General features: G+C 36.2%; 1 protein-coding gene across 1 annotated transcript; it reads right to left on the reverse strand.

Annotated features, from left to right (window-relative positions):
• Positions 1 to 200: 200 nt before the first annotated feature.
• Positions 201 to 10,382, reverse strand: LOC110462959. The gene is made up of 3 exons (XM_021517245.1): positions 9,863 to 10,382; positions 3,246 to 4,123; positions 201 to 2,905 (listed from the first exon to the last, which is right to left on the reverse strand). The coding sequence occupies exons 1-3, from the start codon at positions 10,265 to 10,267 to the stop codon at positions 1,885 to 1,887; spliced, it is 2,304 nt and encodes a 767-aa protein (XP_021372920.1). The 5' UTR covers positions 10,268 to 10,382; the 3' UTR covers positions 201 to 1,884.
• Between the last annotated feature and the right edge of the window lie 11,238 nt (positions 10,383 to 21,620).

Consider the following 21,620-nt stretch of genomic DNA (forward strand, 5'->3'; position numbering starts at 1 on the left):
AAAAATTATGTGCATGTAACAATGAGCGTTAAAATATGTCTTCCTAAAGCGTTATTCGATGTTTATGCTATGAATAGCCTTAATCAGGTATGCCAAAAATTTACCAGAAACTGCATTTACATAATAAAAATTGATTATCATTTTTTGTTTGGGATCTTACATTTTACTTATTTACCACTGAAATTTCATTATAAACTATTCCAACCTTTGAATTGGAGGAGTTCAAATGTGTCTTCAGGGATGAATGATTGCATTTATCGAACATATATATCATAGCATCTGCTCCCACGTTTGACTATCTTGTCACCCATTTTACCTTTCTAAGATTTTTCTGTCACACTTTATTTTAAAGTAACCCCGAAGAGTTTGACAGATGGCATGGCCTTGAATCCTATTTGAAAGACTAATTTCATACCTTAATACCCATCCCAAAAAAGTGTATGGTAGGTAGAATAAATAATGTCTCTGGAAATAATACGATCGTGTCGGGAATCCGAACACATCCGTCTTGAAAGGCTGGTGCCTTATTTAACTGATATCAATAATTAGAAGTGTAAAGTACAGTGCCTTTGTACAATCCTACTGGATCATTCAACATTTCATTGTAGAAATACACCATTACTTGACTCTTACGTCTGTGGACTATCTATCTGTTAACATCCATGTGTGAATGTAATTGGAAGTCACCGAAAGACAGGACAGAAAGAAAGGAGATAGGTAAGATTAGAAATGAAACAGATCCCAGGTGTTGCAAAAGCGTTGGTAGACTAATTTAGGTCGCTTCCATGTCCCCTTTCGTAGAAGACACGGAAGATTTTCTGCAAGGGTCCAACATAAGTCTCCTTCTACAAATGTACGATACATGTGCAGTGGGATACAGAAGGTATATTCTTGATTTGTTCATTGTCCCCGAATATTACTAACTATAGTTGATCCGATTGTAACGTTCCAGCACACCTCGAAACTCTGCGTAGAATTTCAATAAAAGTATTCACAAATATACCATGTGCTATTTCAATTTCACATAACCAAATCTCCATTTTACAAAGTGTACTGAAAATGGTAAGTCACCGCCTGATCTGCAGAAAAGTCAGGTACACTCTTTTGCGATTGTTCAAGTGTTAAAAAAGCGCATCGTGTTACTAGATTGTAGAACATTGCACAGTTGTATGCTTATGACCATTGAAATTTGTTATGACTGTTGCTTTTAGTATGCATTCCAAAATCATAAAGATGATAATGGCCTAATTTGATCATCAGTCAAGGTGACCCAGGTCTAACTAGAGAACGATTGAACTCATTTTTGTAATATATAATGCGCATGTGTAAAGAAACAATTACCTCTGTTGCGCATATCTGGACGACACTTGTTCAACCAATGAATTTCCTTCGGTCTGGTTTGAAAACCTTGATATCGTCTTCGCGTGCAGAATTATTTTTATCGCCATATGTAACCGCGTTAGATGGAAAAGCCTGGCCATGATAAATATGGTTGATGGTTTATACTCGGCCATAGAATATTACCATTATCAACATGGTATTATGTTATAATACAAAGTGTCGATTCCTTGCATCAAATATTAGTTCAAACTTCAAAATGTTCATTGAAATTGAAATTCCTTTTTGTTCTTTTACATGATTTCAGCCAACTGTCAATTAAATTTTGGAAAATATGAAACTAAAGCCATGCAAACACTGAATGTCGTCAAACGTCGTCGAAACTATCTAGTAAACACATGATATCAGAACCCTATTAGATAAGCTTTTCATAGATGTCAGCTAGATCCACGATTTTGAGATATCAATTGTCCGATGTGCTATTTCGGTGCGATGGATCAGCGTATCTGGATGTCAGTCCTAATATCCAGATACGTACCGGTTTCGTCAGCCAGTTTCTGGATGAATGTCTTGGTAACTGTTGTCATCGTAATTGAGCGAGAATTCTGCGTGTCGGTTGTTTAGTGTGAGGCACTCGAGAGCCTCGTGAAGTCTGTAGCACATAAATGTCTTGTCGCGGTCAGGCCATCTCCCTACATAGACCAAAGCTGGTGTCACCACATCGGCGTTTCCATTCCAGCTGACAAAGGAGACCAACCCTCCACTATGGCCTCTATCCCCAAAGGAAACTTCGGAATTTTCCGTTTCTTCAATGAGGTCAATCTTTCTTGGGCCATCACTGAATGGGATGTACACGCTATGATCGTGGCCGCAATCCCAAAGCCCGTTGTTTTCATTATCTTCTTCTTCGTCCTCTCTAGGTGTCAGGTACTGGAAGTCGACGTATTTTCCATAAGCAGTGCGGTTGTCTTTCCCCTTCTTGTAAACCTCACCCCCGCGTCGTTGATAGAAATTTCTGTCGAAAGCGCTTACGACCCTATTTCGACCGGGTGTTGGTCCTTGTATGCTGATATCAAACGGGTAGGGCTCTTTTACACTTACACAGGAAATATCCACGAAGCCATCACCAAGAAGGTTCTTATCTTCGACGCCATGAGTGTGGATACATACTCCAGTGGAAAGTACACAATTGCAGTGTACACCGTTCTCTTGTGTATGATCACAAAGATTGTCAAGCAACTTAACATGGACATTTTTCCTTGGAACAACATGTTTACATGTGAAGCAGACCAGATGCTTGTCTCTTATTCGTCTTCCGAACAGAGTAACAGATCCATAGCATTCCTTGCCAGACTCCCCGGTATACAAATGGAACTGTAATTTTTTTTCGGATGCCCGAAAATGAATGTTTTCTTTGGCAATTCCTGCATTTATTGCATTTTGGTCTCCACGTATGGCGTCACGAAGTTCCTGCATTAATAACGGTATCTTACCCTTCCATTTGTCTTCGCAAACGCTCACTTCAAAGTCGCCTTTCCAGTATCCGAAGGATTTCAATCCTGGTATCCTGATAAAAGCAATTAGACATTGTTACAGAATATTTTCAAAAATGCTACAGAAAGTATGTCATATCTTAATCACAAAATGAATAAACAAATAAATAAAAATACACAAATATATTTATACTACATGAGTAAATCAATAAAATCAAGCAAAATAATACAGCTTAATTTTAAAACAATAAATACACTGATGTGAATAATTTTTTCAACGATTCTTTATAAGGAGTTTAAATTTTACTCAATACGTTTTTGCTTATCTTATACCGATAACCCGTTAAAGCAAGATTAGATAGATACAATTCAAAGTAAAAGGAGTGATTGAAAAACGAATAAGTATTCACTTACCGACAGAGAGAGATTTGGGCGCCGATTTGTACGTCGTCACTGAACCTCTCACAGACAATGTTGTTGAACAGTTCGTAAATTTCTTGCAAATGCACTTTTGCAAATTCAAAATACCTCATTAATGCTCTAGTAGCATGTTGAATTTCGTTACTCATTGCAGTCGAAATGTTTTGTCTGTCATCGACAACGATTTGGATAATCTGATTAGCGATTGCATTTGGACTTCCACAATGTTTACGCTGAAGAACATTTCCTTTCGAGAACATGATCGTTCCAGTGACAATTCCGCTAAACATGCTTGACGAGTTGCTTGATAGGTACTCATGCACGAAATAGCTCACGTGTTTATAATTTATTTCAAGACTTGCTTGTGAGCAATATCTCTGCAGTGCCTGTTTTGTAACAAGCACCCCGTACTGCGGGAGAATGCTCCCAAGAAATCTGTTAGTTTGCTTTTCACATTCATTGCTTAGATTCAGCTGTCGATCGATTTCCTGTTTTGCCAAATCATGGAGTTTTTCATGTGTAGACTGAAACACATCAAGAAGATACACCCGAACCTTTTCTTTTGAGCGGTTCTCATCATCTTTTTGCAAGAATGGCATCGTACATAAGGAGTGAAGGTAGTTGATCTTCTTGCCAACATGATCCTCTAGATATCGCGAAATGACCTTGAGTAACATTCTGTCATGCCTATGGAAGATTCGAGAACCTTTGCATTCATCTGGATAGCTTACATCCGGGTTGTTCTTCAACAGACTATTTACATAATTGCACATCTGTGACCTAGAGGTGACCTTCTCGTCAATAACGAACAGCATTCTCCGTAGAGATCTTTCGTCGAGGCACTGCGCTTTAAGCATTCGGACCACTTCATCCTACAATTCAAAAATGATCCATTAAACATTTATATAGTAAAGATCGATATATCACTCCAAAAGAACTGCAATATTGATAATGAAAACACAAGAAAAAAGCATAATTTGATATATATACGTACCGTAAACACCATTAAATTGATGTGCATTAAGGGCCTCCGTACCAGTTTCGAAAATGTTACTCTGAATTTGTTTCTTCATCGGCAAGAAATTAGCTATCAAAAATTATTTCCAAAAGCCACCAGATCAATAGTAGTTTCTTAACCAAATCTTGCTACAGCTATATCCAAAATTATTATTAAGGGAAAGTTTATGTATATATAAACAAGAAACCTAGTGGGCCTGTATCGCTCACCTGGATATTTAAGCAATCGTAGTATTCATTAAATATTTTACTGTTCTTAAAATATTTCCAAATATTGGCTCTGTCTCTCAGCAACACCCTTGCATAAATTAGTCCCATCCCTCTGTCTCCATTGAGGTTGGGCAAGGTTTATATACAAGATTGAATTCTTTTTCGCCTTCATCAGGGCACACCCTTCATTGTATATAAAATTGAGTCCCACTCGCCCAAGAATGCTCTACAACAGATTTGTTTTAAACCCCTCCATTCATTCAAAAGAAAGATTTGGAAAATCTATTTCAATGTTCTTGATAATCGGACCCGCATCTCTGCCCCCTGAGGAGCCATACCTTCCGTTTTATACAAAATTAAATACCACCAAGGATGCTTCATACAAAATTTGGGGTGGTTTTTTTTTTTTTTTTCAAATATTTTATTTCCCCCAGCCAAATATTATATATATATATATAATACTGATGAGTATATACATATATATATATAAATAAATTGATAGGAACTGCCAGGGTTGGGGAGCCCTGGAGTCAGTCCCCTAAACAATATGGTGTCCTCACACAGGAGGGCTCTCATTCATTTTTCTCTGTTAATTTTATCTAAATTCAAATATTTCAATTTCACAACATTTTTTCATCAATATATAACATTCAGAAATTTGATTGGGGAATAAAACATTTGTACATAGAGTATTGGACATCTAGAGAACAAGAACATACTAGATGTACCACATTTCACACACAGCACACACATCCAGACGTGTTTACATATACATCAGTATCATAATCACTTAACATTAACAAAACACTTATACACACACATATACATACACATATATATACGTACATAACATACACTCCTACGACCTACATACGTATATACATACATGCATACACATGCACGTACATATACACTAACATCAGCAAGTTTGCATGCACTTACATACGTACACATGCATGTAAATACAAACATACATGCACATTATTGCATGTATTCATACAAAATTTGGTTAATATTCCTTCATTCGTACAGCGTTTTGTCTGATGTCGGTCGGGAATCCTAAAAACATTATAATCAGATTTCTTTGATTTTCCGAGTAATGCTACAAGGATCATTTACACAAAATTAAGTCGAACTCCGACTTAAAACTACTAAAGTACAATGTACTCCATACTTAATCAAAGGTCAAGGTTATCATAAATTAATGAGTAACATGTGTTTTATTTGTTTTATATTCATCTACAGAAAATCAAACACATGATTCATTATTTTGCCGATAAAAGTGCTGCTCTTTCAAATTACAAAATGCAGACAGCAAGAAAGTGTAATATAGTTATGAATTAGAAGGTACAGAACAGGAAAACAATGGGGTTCTACGTAAAAAGATATAATGGTTTACCAGGTATTTTGGCTTCAATTTCAAATTATTAATTTGTATTTTTGGAGTATAAGCTGCACGTTTTTAATTAAAAAGACAATAAAAATGACTTCAATTGATTAATGGTACTATATCTACACTCAATATACGATATTTTTATTGTAAAATGCGTCAAATCCGAAACAGTTTCTGCATGTATTCTCTTCTCAAAACTGTGTAAAATTTTAGTGCGAGTTTTCTAAATTGTAAAAAAAAATGAGTTAATAAAACATCACATGCAAAAAGTTGTTTATTCGTTATTTTACATTTTAGAAAATGTGTAACTCCCTCCAAAAGTGATTAAAATCAGTAAAAACTTAATCGAAAACAGCTTTGGTGGCAAATATGGGCATGCATTGATCACCTTGTATTAATCTCACAATTATAACCTTGAAAGAAGACTAAAACTAGAACCTGGAAGCCAAAGGCTAACTAATACCCCCGCTCCTATATAAGCCAGAACTGTAAGCTAAAGGCTTAATAATGTAAAGTTATATAGTCTTCCACCAGTAATGATTTCTTTATTGGCTGAGCTGTACACTTATTTAAGTATATACATTTTTTAGGTCACTCATATACTTCCTGTACTCCCTCTCGATGCCAAAACATACTTGCAAATCAAAACTTGTTAGCCCATATCGAGTTTTGCTGGAAGAGGTAATGGAGATATCTCCTCCAATTCTAGGGACCAGCCTGATAAGCTCTCCACTGTATAACCAAGAGGTTTGGGGCCCATGTTTGGTTTGGTTTAGTATTGTTTAACGTCCTATCAACAGCTATTTAAGGACAGCCTCCCCTGTGTGCAAGATGCATGCGTGTAGTGTATGCGTGTGTGCTTTGGGAAGCTGCGATATGTTCGTGTTTGTCTCCTTGTGATAGCGCGGAACTGATGCCGACTTTATAGTGCTACATTACTGAAACATACTGCCGAAGACAACAAGCAGAACACACGACCCGGTCACATTATACTGACAAAGGGTGAACCAGTCGTCCCACTCCTAAATTGCTGAGCGTTAAGCAGGAGTAGAAACTACCATTTTTTTCAGACTCTGGTATGTCTCGGCCAGGGGACAGAACCCAAAGCCTTCCTCACAGGGACGAACGCTCAACTAAAGGCCAAAAGTGAGGCATTGTCAAAAGAAACATTAGAAAGAAGAAAATTGTTCAGAAAGAACAGAAATGATAAGATCCCAGATTTAATCGCCTCCTACGATCATGCAATGGGGTCAGCAGGTACAATTCTTACGCCCTACCTGCAGGGACCCATGATTTTGCTTATCTAAATAAAACAAGTATTTCGCACAAAGGGGCATAACTCCAAAAAGGTCCAAATTAAAATACCGGTGCACAACTACATAAGATACCGATCATTCATGCAAAGTTTCAATGAAATTGACCGGTTAGTTAAGGAGGATTTGCGCGGACAAGTATTTAACACAAAGGGGCATAAATCCATCAAAAAGGGTCGAAATCCCAAATTAAAATGCCGGTGCACAATTGAATAAGATACTGATCATTCATGTAAAGTTTCAATGAAATCGACCTGTTAGTTAAGGACAGACAGACAGACAGACAACTTGTTGCGGAGGTATAATAAAGCTTCAGGCAAAATATAAGTGTCTTGACTCAAAGTCATCAAACAAATTGTTAAAAGTCTTAGACACATATGACCCCTCTGACCTTGAAAGTTATGAAGTTGAACAAACTTGATGGCCCTTCATCCCAGGATGCAACTTGCCAACTTGCCAAATATCACCACCCAATACCTTTTGTTTATGGAGATGATTTTACAGGTTTATACACAATTGACAATATGTTACCCTGAACGTGTGTCAAGGCTATTCACATGAACTTTATCGATAGTTTTTCAGCTGAACATGCTACTTGTCACATATTCAGAAGAAGTCATTTATATTTTTTCTACATATTTGATCCCTGTGACCGTAAAAATAATTCAAGGTCATTCTTTTGCACAACTGTTTTTCAAACCTTTCATACCAGCATGCCACTGGCTAGATACCATCATCATAACCATCATTTTTATGAAGGTGAAGTCATTAAAAAATTGACATACTTGACTCCTGTGACCTTGAATATGGGTAAAAGTCATTCATTGGAAATTTGGTAGCCCATCACCCAGCATGATTCTTACTTAATACCATCACCCTGGATATTTTGGTTATTTAGAAGAAGCTGATTAAAGATTTCAACGTATTTGATCCCTGTGACCTTGAATATGGGCAAAGGTCATTCATTTGAACAAACTTGGTAGCACTTCATCCCTGCATGCTTCTTGCCAAATAGCATCGCCCTGGACCTCTTGATTTTTCAGTAGAAGTCATTTGAAGGTTTTTTAAGACAATTGACCCCTGTGACCTTGAATATGGGTAAAGGTCATTCGTTTGAACAAACTTGGCAGCCCTTTATCCGAGAATGATTCTGGCCTATCATCAAAATCATGTACATTTTTGTTATTCAGAAGAAGTTGTTCAAATGTTATGCAAGACCATTGACCCCTGTGACCTTGAATATGGGCGAAGGTCATTTATTCTAACAAACTTGGTAGCCCTTAATGCCAGCATGCGTGTGGCAAAATATCATCACCCAAGGCCTCTTGATTATTCAGAAGAATTCGTTTCAAGGATTTATCATATTTGACCCCTGTGTCTTGCATATAGGTCAAGGTCTATTTTAACAAACTTCATTCCAACATGTAACTGTCCTAATATGCATGCACGGGACATTATGGTTATTTAGAAGAAGTTTTTTGAATGTTTTTAAGATATTCAACCCCTGTGACCTTGAATAAATATCAAGGTCATTCATTTGAACACATTTGGTAACCCTTCATCCCAGCATGCTACTGGCAAAATATCAACATTCTTGACCTTTTGTTAATAAGAAGATTTTTTCCGAATGTTTTTAAAGATATTGATCCCTGTGACCTTAGATAAAAGTCAAGGTCATTAATTTGAACAAACTAAGTAGCCTTTTGTCCAAGCATGTTATTTGCCAAACAGCAATACCTTAGGCTTCTTCTTCACTCATATGAAGTCGTTTCAAGCTCTTAAACATGTTTGACCCAAGTGAGCATAAGTAAAAGTTAAGGTCATTCACACAAACAAACTTAGTAGCCCTTTATTCGAGCCTGTTACTAGCTTAATATCAACACCCTAGGCCTCTTTTATTTTTATTTTGAAGGAGTCGTTTGAAGTTTTTTTTTACATATTTGACCCCCTGTGACATTGAATAAACGTCAAGGCCATTCATTTGAACAAACTTTTTAGCGCTTCATCCCTGTATGTTATTGGCCAAATATCACCATCCTGGTCCTATTGGTTATTTAGAAGTAGTTGTTAACGATTTTAACATATTTGACCACTGTGACCTTAAAAATAGGCAAAGGTCATCCATTTGAACAAACATGGCTGTCCTTCATCCAAGCATGTAACTGGCCAAATATTCAAAAGTTTTAAGTAAAAAGTTGTCGGACGGACGACGGTTGCCACACCACGGCATAAGCTCACTTGGCCCTTCGAACCAGTTGACCTTAAAGTGGCAATTAATATGTCTATAGCAGTTCATCTGACCCCTTTTCAGAGCATGGCACTCAATCCTCCCTAGACACACATACATATTGTATTTTTCACAAATCATCGACCTCCACGTGATTATGATCCTACCAATGATGATGTAGGAAAACGTGTCATATTCTATATATATATATATTATATATAATGGTATGGGTCAAAGATAAGATTCATGGCGACGCTACTTTGTGACAATATGCCTGCAAAAACAGACATGGACTGTTGGCAGGCCACGCTGACAGTTCACGCCTTCCCCCGTATGGCGTATTTGTATGACAAGTTGATAAGATCACTGTTGGAATTACTTCTTTGCCCCATATATATTATATAAGATATATCAAATGATAATATATATAAATAGGAAACTTAATACTTACACAATCAGCGGTCATACAGTCTCCTGAGATCAATGCCAATAACACAGATGGCGTTTTTTTACCCTTCATACTAGAGCACATGTTGTCTACAGAACAACGATCAGGTTCCACTGCCCCATCGCACAAATGCTTTGACAGAAATTCCTGAACTTCGATCGAACTGCCATCCGTTGTTTTTTTCACGACATACAGTGTTACTGGACAGAAAACATTGTCGATGACAGACGCTAAGTTGTTCCGGAGTTCTTTTGGCTCAAGTGGCAATGATATTTTGAATGTATCTAATTTCCCGTACAACTTGTCATACAAATACGCCATACGGGGGAAGGCGTGAACTTTCAGCGTAGCCTGCCAACAGTCCATGTCTATTTTTGCAGGCATATTGTCACAAAGTAGCGTCGCCATGAATTAGCGAGATCTCTGGCTCAAAATCTCACGATCAGAACATCGACAATCCGGCCAAACTCCATATTTCATTCGGCCTACATACTGTCCTGTTTCACTGGGCAGCCATATTGTGTGTTGCCGCAGACTTATATATAGTCTATTTGGGAATCCACAACGCTATACATAGATTTGTAGGTTATATTAAGCCTACACATACACTTGGTTTTTCCTAATACATTCTCATACTACGGATGAATGGTGGCAAACGCTTTCAATACAAATAGTGAAATACATATACAATGTACAAAAGACTATTGATTAAGATGGGAGATTTATCTTAAATTTAATTTAATATCATTCTGTGAATGACAAAATGTATTGAGTTATTTTAAGTCATTAAAACTGTCTGATTACATCGTGATTGCTACGTATTGAAACACTTAGGTCTCCAAAATATATCTCAAAAGTATTTAAAAACAAGAGGCCAAGAGGGCCTGTATCGCTCACCTGGATACCAAAGCAATCATGGCAAAATATTCTCCAAATGAGATCAAGGGAATATGCCAGACCCCAAGGCCAATCCTTGTAGCATATCTGTATTAGAGTGTTCATGCCCAGCAATTTTATGTATGGTTATGGGGTGGGGATCTCAACTGTTTCCAAGCTTTGACCCAGAAACTAGGTCCCTAGGGTTGTGGCCAGACCCCATGATCAATTCTAATATCGTGACTGCATTTGTATCTTTTTGCCCAGCATTTGTATATAAAGTTTTGGGGTGGGGATCTCAACCGTTTCAAAGTTATGACCCAGGGGTTAAGTCTGCAAGGGTGGGGCAGACCCCGGGGTCAATTCTAATATCATGACTGCATGCGTCTTTTTATGCCCAACAATTGTATATATAGTTTTTGGGTGGGGATCTCAAAAGTTTTAAAGTTATGGCCCAGGGACTATGTCTCCAAGGGTGGGGCCAGACCCTATAGCCATCCTGGAAGCAAATGTGCATTCTTCTCTTTATACTAAGCAATTGTATACCATGGTTATATGGTGGGGATCTCGACCATTTCCAAGTAATACACTTTTTCTGGCCCCACCCCTTAGCCCTGGGGGTCAGCCCCACCATTGGTACAATTTTGAATCCCTGCCTCCCATGAATGCTTCCAACCAAATATGATCAATATCCATGGCATAGTTCTACAGAAGAAGTCGTTTATAGCAATATAGCCAAATTGCCCCCTTTTTGGCCCCGCCCTCAGCCCCACCATTTGTACAATTTTGAATCCCCACTACCTAAGAATGCTTCTAGTCAAATATGGTTGATATCCACTTCTTAGTTCCAGAGAAGAAGTCGCTTAAAGCAATATTGCCAAATTGACCCCTTTTTTGCCCCGCCTCTCAGCCCCCTGGGGGGTCAGCTCCATCATTTGTACAATTTTGAATCCCCACCACCTATGGATGCTTCAAGTCGAATATGGTTGATATCCATGGCATAGTTCTACAGAAGAAGTCGTTTGTAGCAATATAGCCAAATTGCCCCCTTTTGGCCCCGCCCCTCAGCCCAACCATTTGTACAATTTTGAATCTCCACCACCTAGGGATGCTTCCAGTCAAATATGGTTGATATCCATCTCTAAGTACCAGAGAAGAAGTCGCTGAAAGCAGTATAGCCAAATTGTCCCCTTTTTGCCCCGCCCCTCAGCCCCCTGGGAGGTCAGTCCCATCATTTGTACAATTTTGAATCCCCACCACCTAGGGATGCTTCCAGTCAAATATGGTTGATATCCATTTCTTAGTTCCAGAGAAGAAGTCGCTTAAAGCAATATTGCCAAATTGATCCTTTTAGCCCCGCCCCTCAGCCCCCTGGGGGGTCAGCCCCACCATTTGTACAATAGTGAATCCCCATCACCTAGGGATGCTGCCAGTCAAATTTAGTTGAATTCTAATCAGTGGTTAAGAAGAAGTCGTTTAAAGAAATTGTTGACGTACGGACGGCCAGACGGACGGACGACGGACGGACGACGGACACATCGGTATGGCATAAGCTCAGGTGAGCTAAAAAAATAATCAGTAAGAGTTTAAATATGTTGATGAATAATGACTCAAAGGAGAGAGAAAAAAGAAGGGATTCTTACATCACCAAATTCAAAACATAGACAAAGCATTATAACACATTTCTATTTAAAATTTATATTTTTAATGAATAAAGAACACCTTCAATGTATTTTATCTAAAACTGTATTATTATGTGTCAGAAAACGACGGGCAACCACATCATTGTAAATGGTCTTAATGAATATGTTAATCGTTTTTACTGTAATATTGATGTATGTATACTGTGATAATACTTGAATGCATTGTTGTTATTTTAGCGATATATTATCCGCTTAATAGTTTAAATGACATTTGTATAGTGAGTATATGTACACTCTGTGATACATGTATTGTTTAAATGAATGAATTTAATCCAGAAATATCTTAATATGCTAACAGTTTAAATGTTATGTTGTATATATGATTGTGATATATATATATTATGTTGTATTGTGATAACGGTGTATCATAGGTCAACACTGGCCGGACATTTCTTACACATAGTTCTTACACATTGTAAAAAGTATTTTATGATGCATGCGTGTATTGAAATTTGCGACACGTTAATAAGATATTGATCATTAAACTATGATTATTATTATTATTATTGTAACGTTACTCTGCATTTTGATGGGCTCCATTCGGATATGTGTCACTAAGTTGATAATTTACCTGTGACAGTAAAACTAATCGTAGCATTGACATTTCACTTTTTTTGGTGTGAATAAATAAATGTTTAGGTTGGGTTAGGGTTTAGGGTAAGGGTAACCCTAAATCCGCGAGAATATTTTATCGAGAATGAAACATACTTACTATAAATACGAAAAAAGGAAGTACATATCTAAAAATAAGTAAGCCAAACAATAACGTATTAGGGAGTAGACGTATATCATTTCATGACGATGCACTATTTTGTTGCAATCTTTGTTGTGAAAATGTTATATTTTGCTACATTTGTACAAATTGCTTATTCGCAATCATAATAACAGATAATTGCAAGATATCGAACAAAGCCAATTTTCATACATGAACTTAAAGAGAAAACTGGAAGATTTCGAACAAAGCCCAGATTTATAAAGAAAACAAGAACAGTTGGAGGACTTCGAACAAAGCCCAGATTTATGAATAAAATAATGAGATAATTGAGAAATCTCAAACAAGTCTTCATCACAACATTTATCAAATAATCAAAAACAAACAACATACTGAATCATGATAATTTTATTTGATCCGCAGCAGTAAAATGTGTTTACCATCCTACCCGGTCTCTTCGATGGGTTAATCCACCATTTACATGCGACAAAATTGACATACATAACTATTTTGAGCCTTTTTGTCCAAATTATCCCTGTCTATAGTCAAACTCTCACCAACAGGCCAATTAGACCTGTAACATCCTTATGGTAATAGATTGTTTTAAACCTTCTAAGCCAATTTGTAAGATTAATCTACGAAAAGCATACTCTTTTACACCTGGAAACCGTATTCATGAAACCGTCTTCATCTCAAGAATGGATTTTGTGCTCAAGCCTCATTTCTTGTTCCCGTTATAAATTAATAATAAAATCTTACTTTGTCAAATATTTGGGGAAAAATTGTAGAGACTTAAAGGCGAATATTGTTTTCAATGTTAACATTAGACTTTTTGATGAATTGAAATGATTTAAATGAGTTAATAGTAAGTTGGTTCGGGAATAAAATCGATGCTTGAGCATGAGAACGGTTTCATAAACACGGGCCCAAATAACAAAATCTTTTAATGGAGAAAACAAATTTTGTAAACTGCATCATTCAAACAAATATAACAAACAGAAAAATTTGCCGTGCACAATATTTTGGACAACATATTTTCAAAAGTGGAAAACGGACGAGGAGTATTGCGCTATGATTTTACGTCAGACAACAGAATCACGTGGCCTTTTAGGCTATATAAGAAAACATACAACTGAATCCTTTTCAACAAACAAGCAACAAGCAGGGAAAGAAGTAGTGTTCAACAAACCATATACGTGTACTGCACAAAAACTAAACAGGAATTAACACACATGAAAAAAATTGCAATATATTTAGCAAAACCAAAACTTTATGGCGATATACATACATATATATAATCAAATTATAATAATCATAAACCTATATAGAGTAGTCCTAACCCTTTCACCACTGTAGACCATATTGGACTCACCCAGATAAATGTATGGTAGAGTCTACTAAAGTTACCTAGGGGTGAAAGTCTTAATCCAGCTACTAAACCCTGTTTAGAAAATATGAATAAACGTTATCAACGAACAAAGACATAAACACAGTATGATCACTTTATACCGGAAATGATACTATTTTGCATTCCTCTCCCCACCTTGTACATTGTGACATAAAAACATATAATTTGTGAACCGCTTTGAGACGACCCAGGAACTAGGTTGTGATAAAGCGGTATATACATGTAATAACCTCCAATTATTATAATTATTATTTTACTGTAGAATTATGAAAAACAATCATTATTATTTACTGTATGCGTGACCTTATCAAGTGAAGTGATTATTTACCCTTTCAACCCTATGCAACTTTAATACACTCGCCCATGCATTGATCTGGATGAGTCTATTATGGTGAAAGGGTTAATAGGTAAGTGTTCTGCACTTGATGCGTTGGAATTTTAAATCCAAGTGTACATGAACTATTTATCAGTAGCATCATGGTGGACGAAGTTGAACGTGTAAGAGATAAAAACAATTAGTAATATTGTACACCGATCTACTCAAACAAAAACGTCAACCAAATAGCATATTCCGTCTTTGCGTGTTGCAGAGTTATCTTCTCTTTGGAGCAGGTATCGATTGTTACGTCATTGGTTTGTGTGAAAAATTTACGTCGTTTTCTCAAAAATTGATGACGTTACTCTCACAAGCCAATGACGTAACAATCAATACCTGCTCACAAGATAACTCTGCAATACGCAAAGACGGAATAGACATATTGTAATAATTATAATGATGATGTGATTATAAAATGAAAAATCAATGTGACATCATGACATTAATTTAATGATGCAGTAGTGATGTCACATGATGTCATGATGATGTACAGGTTTAAAAGCGATGACAATGAAAGATTGTATGCAAGTATATTTACGTACCAAAACACCTTGTTATACTGCCACAATTTCTCCAGAGACTTGTTGGCATTATAAAGAGGTTTGCCAATAAATTGAGCGAAATGTACAAATTAAAAAAAAAAATCCTAATGGGACTTTGAAATGTCTTGGCGGTAAGCTAGGTTGTAAATAAAAGAGGGGCATTATATCGAGGATTTACTTTATTTGCGAAATGTTTTTAAAATTACTGTAAGAATAATACATGTATGTCTTTGTTTCGGGTTAACCCTTTCACCCCTATGTAACTTTAGTAGACTCTACCATACATTGATATGGATGAGTCCATTATGGTCTACAGTGGTTAAAGGGTTAAGCGTCCCTGCAGCCATCCTCGATACTCCGGGGGTTACGCTCACTTTGGCTAACAGCACCCCTGGAATATGTCATAGCAAAATTGAAGGCTCGCGACTAGTTATTTGATAGGTATCAGGTAAAATTCCTGACCAATCGTTTGGCTCACATATGTCCTTTGAAAAGTACAAAGGAGAGGCACCCGACTTCAAAGCCAGTATATTTTACCGTCACACGACCGCGAAATTCTTTTGATGTTCATCAAAGGATAAGCTAGTCTTCTTGTCTCATCCCAATGTGGCAAACACTGAGCCTTCGATTTTGTCATGACACATTCCGAAGGTGCAGAGAGCGTAAGTGAAAGTAACCCCTGGAGTATCAAGGATGCCTTGCAACATCAGAGGTCGTATGACGTCGTTGTCCAGTGATAGTGGGCCATTCAGTAAATCCATATATGAGTCCAAACTCACTGAAATGTCATAAACTGGACAACGTGCCATGACATCTTACCAAGACACTCATTCTGAGGAGGATGTACCGATGGAAAACCCGTTGTAAAGATGAGCCTGGGTATGAGAGAATAAAAACGTGTGTGTGGCCTTTTTCGGAACCTGTAACAGGAATTTGAGACAAATAATAATCACGATCATATAGAAACGATATCATAAAGAAACTACATGTTGAAGAGGTACAAGATGTTTTTACTCTAAATAATAACCATATAACAAATGCTTCAAAGTTCTGTCCATTACACATCAACCCTTTCACCCCTATGTAACTTTAGTAGACTCTACCATGCATTAATGTAGATGAGTCCATTATGGTCTACAGTGGTGAAAGGGCTAATGTTTGCGTGAGTTGGTTTTGGTTACTTTGCAATTAACAAAAATCCCCCCCCCCCCCCCCCAAAAAAAAAAATAAAAAAAATAAAATAAGGAAGTTAAATATTTCTGGATCATTACAACTGTAATGTCTTCAATGGAAATTGGTTGTAAATATGAGCTTTCGGAAAGTGTTTTTTCCTGAATTGTCAAGTTCAACAAATATATAGAAATATATTAAAGATAAAATAATATTGCAGAACAAGTAACAGCATTATGTATTAATTTACATTCCAAACAGCCCATCACCACAGAACAGGCCATTAGGTTCAAGCAAAGTGTGGCAACAAGATCCTTTTAACAATATGTAGAACAAGTAACAGCATTATGTATTAATTTACATTCCAAACAGCCCATCACCACAGAACAGGCCATTAGGTTCAAGCAATATGTGGCAACCAGATCCTTTTAACAAAATGTAGAACAATAGTACTAATTATACACCCAACCAGTGAGATTAAGTTTAGTACAAAATCAACATTCCAATTATTTAACATGACAAAATATTTAAGAGTCAAGGATCGTTCTGAACGAATTTCTTTTCCAAACTATCATTAGTTGTGAAATAGTAGGATTGTGAAAAGTCACATACAAAAATTAAAAAATCAATAACGTTGCATGGCGCATCAATTTAGAACGTTACATTTTCGTCATTATTTACAAACTAAAAATGTGATTGTAACCATAAGTGGCAGTAAATAAAGTTCATATAATGTTTTCTTGCTATATAAGCATCTTTAAATCAATATTTTCAATTTAAAAATACTTCTGCACAGCACGCAAATTTCTTGTGACCTTTTCCTTCAAATGTCCCGATTTGGGTACTGTGACGTTAGGGGCTATTTTAGTAGCAGTCAAATACAACTTAACCTCACAAAGTGACTTATTACTTTGCAGAAAAAAAAGTAATGAAAAATAGTCAGGGTGACAAATTCGTTATCTCTTGGCTAGGAGCTTGAGGGGTCTACTGGCTCATAGACCCCTTTGGTTTTAAGTTTAGTACAAAATCAACACTCTATTTTTCAACATGACAAAATATTTAAGAGTGAATGAATTTCTTTTCCAAACTTCGGCTCGGGGTCTATAACAACCAAACGGGGTCTATGAGCCCATAGACCCCTCCTAATCTAGAGATAATGAATAATGTACAACGGTAAGTAAACAATATAGAAGTCGTAAACATTTCAATGGTAACATTATTGATATAGCTTGTGATTCTGCATTGGTTCGGCAATACCTCAATGATCAACACTGTCATTACTTGTAAATCAACAAATTGGACCAAAACCATCTGTTTTGAAATCTAAACGCCGGATCATATTTTATTGAGATTTTGCTCAGTGTTTCTGGCAATAAATGTTATTTCACCAGTGAGTTATATTTATAAATTTTCTTACACAGCAAATGGGAAATGAGCGATCACGAGAGACCGTCATCTTGCTGTTTAATAATGCCGCTAAGAACTTGAATGTGGTCATAGCTACTAATGATAGCTTCTGGAACAGCGACATTGAAAAACGAGAATGACACCAGATATATAATCTCTGTCAGAATTATGCATTCTTAAAACCGCATAGCGATTAGGCGAAATACCACAAAAAATATATAACAGATATTAATAATTTGCAAACTGACAATATAACGCCGATATTTTCATTTGATAACCTTGTAAATTTATATTTCAAAGAGGTATTTAGACAAAACCTTCAATCATAGAATCTTGTCAGTGTCTTCAACACAATTTTAAGTAATGAATATTCACTGAAGTTTTGAAATATAACCCGACATCACAATAGTCCAACAAATACTGGATATCTATTGAAAAATATTGTTGGCTATCAGGTTTTATTACATAAGCTCACTTGATGATCATAAGCTTAAGATAAGAACTAAAACATAATCTATAAAACAAGTGATTTCTAATTCTTCCGTATGGACAATTTTCATCCATTTTTAAATCACTCCAAATATGTGTTTGCATTGAAGACTCATGAAACATTTATGAAAACCCCCACATAAAAGTTCTTTATTATACAAAGATGCAGAGTTTATAGACCTGTTCAACAATATTCGAACATTCATTATCCAGATCCATCGTCAAAAAAATATTTAAGTCACGAAAATTGCAAGGGACAGAATGATTGTGAAACGCATGAAACGAACATCATCACAAATCTATTTATAGATTAACATGATCATAGTCTTTTAAGCAAAGCGTACAGATTATCACAGTTTTGTACATAGTATCATCAACCATCGCTTTTGTCTTACAGGCAAAAAGTATATATCATCAAAGATCTCATTCACCCCTGAACACACATTTGAACTCCTCCAATTCAAAGGTTGGAAGATTTCATTATGAAATTTCAGGGGTGAATGAGTTAACAGCAGATTAAGCATCGTCTTAGATGCAAAGAATAGAGAAACTCCCACGATATGTACAGCAGATAACAAGAACAATGACATATTGTTTGATAAATGTAGGATTCCATTTCCATTTCATTTTTTGTTTATAACACGAGACAAAGAAAACAACACCTGGTGCAGATGAAACAACAAAAGTTAATAGAAAAGATAGCATATCCACATGAAAAAATGTAAAGCAAACCTGGCAATCTGGCAGGATATTTTATACATCCTTGTATATAATTTAGAAAATTCTTCCATCAATAAATCAGTCTTAAATACATATTGCAACATTATTTGTAGGAGGTCAACTTTTCCTACCGCAGCGAGTAAAATGTAGATTTTTTTTCTTGGGCGAGACCCCTAACCCTTTCACCACTGTTGACCACAATGAACTCATTCAGATAAATATATGGTAGAGTCTACTAAAGTTACCTAGGGGTGAAAGGGTTAACCTTTGTTGCTCATTCAGTTTCGGCCTTATGAGTTGAGTATAGTTTTGTTTGCGTTGGGTATTATAGTGTCAGTGTTGCAGTATTCAATGTGGTATTGCACTATAAACGAGTCATTTGAAATGTGGTCCCATAACAAGAAGAATGTATATACAATCGTCTGATTATGACGTCAAGTAGCAATACTTTGCGACTGCATCTTCTATTGTGACACCATAACACATGGCAATTGTTTTTCCAATCGGAAACAGGAATAATGCATATCCAAGGGACATATTTGTTTTATTCTTGATACGATAGAAATGTTATGGGAGGAACAGATCCCCAAACTTGTGTTGGTTGGTCATCATGTTTCTTTAACTCTCATTGGTTCATATTTATAAGGCACCGTAGTCTAGTGGTAGGACACCAGACTCGTGACCAAAGGGCTGCGAAATTCGAGTCACTGCACAGCACTGTATTGTATCCTTGAGCAAAATACTTTATTCCGCTTGTTCCAGTCTACTCAGCTGTAAATGAGTAAGTGGTTGGGCAGTGCTAGAATTGTTGAATGCTAGCTGTGAGGGCCGAAATGGCAGCACCGGCTGTCTGCTCCCCAGGGAGTTGAGAAAGATATTGGCTGGTTGCAAAATACCCTATAACAACGGATAATAATTTGTGAACCGCTTTGAGACCTGCTGATTTCTTAATGAGAATTCTTCTGTAAAAGAGGTGAATAAAGCAGTGAGATACAGCCTTAAATGGATGTGGAGAAGATGAACCATATATAATTAAAAAAATATAACAATAAGTAACAGTACACAAAAATGTTGAGTAAGGCACGAAGTCGGGAAATTTTTCGCTGTGGTTTAATTTTCGCCATTTTTGCCCTCGGTAACAAGGGTGAATTTATCAATACAGTGAACATTTGTAAACAATAAATTTATTATTGGGCGAAAAAATGGATTTTACCGTCAAGGGGTGAAAAGTTTTAGGGGCGAAAACATGTGTCAATAATACAATATGATTGGTAATAAAAGTCAAGTTAGGAAACATGACACTTATAAAAGCATCATATTATCATTGAAAATTGTGATATTATATATTTATCTTTGTGTACTGTAAATGTATATATTTTAGCGATAATATTATTTTAGCATTATGCACGTTTTAATTTTTGTGCTAAATCATGAAAGTGCCTATTGAACTTTTTGTATTGTGATCTCTATTGCATATTTCCTGGGTGCGTTAATTCAGCAATGTGCTAATCTGTTAAAATTAGATACTGCGGTAAAATTTGATCTCACAAAAATACCTGGTAAACAAATTACATGATCCTGTTTATCACAAAATCGTTTTTGTTTGTTTTTGGTGAATATTGCAAAACCTATGCTTTTCATCGAAATCTTTAAGTCTAACATCCTTCAACTTTGGCTCAAAGCTTATAGTCACAATTGTGATGTCATAATTACGTCATCATCATTTATGAGGTCACATCAAAATCACATGAGTGAAAGGACAGCAGTGTATTCTATGAGTTCTATGAATTCTATGTAGAGTCACAAAAGAAATTCACTCGAAATAATCATGTGGTGTAGTTTCTTGCGAATTGCCAGCTTAGTTATAATTTTGCCCACACGCCTGAAAATATCATGTATAGGAAAAAAAAATTGTATATAGAACTGGATTACTTCCAAAATTTTGTAGTGTTTTTGTTAATAATTGAAGATGTACATATTTATATATATATACAACATATATATTTTTGAATTTACTTAAGATCAAATGAACATCACATCTAATTACATGTATGTTTAAGATTTGGGAATTGAAAAATATAGAATAGCAAACACTTTTCATAAACTTTTGAAAAGGTTTTGTCATAATGCCCACTTCATCAGATAGCCTGCAGAAGGTATTTTTCCTGATGAAATATTGCAGGGCCCGTGGGCAATTCCGTCTTTGCGTATTGCAGAGTTATCTTCTCTTGTGAGCAGGTAATGATTGTTACGTCATTTGTTTGTGAGAGTAACATCATCAATTTTTCAGAAAACGACGTAATTTTTTTCTCACACAAACCAATGACGTAACAATCAATACCTGCTCACAAGAGAAGA

Source organism: Mizuhopecten yessoensis, unplaced genomic scaffold (genome assembly GCF_002113885.1).
Source record: "Mizuhopecten yessoensis strain PY_sf001 unplaced genomic scaffold, ASM211388v2 scaffold1471, whole genome shotgun sequence".
NCBI classification, from domain to species: domain Eukaryota; kingdom Metazoa; phylum Mollusca; class Bivalvia; order Pectinida; family Pectinidae; genus Mizuhopecten; species Mizuhopecten yessoensis.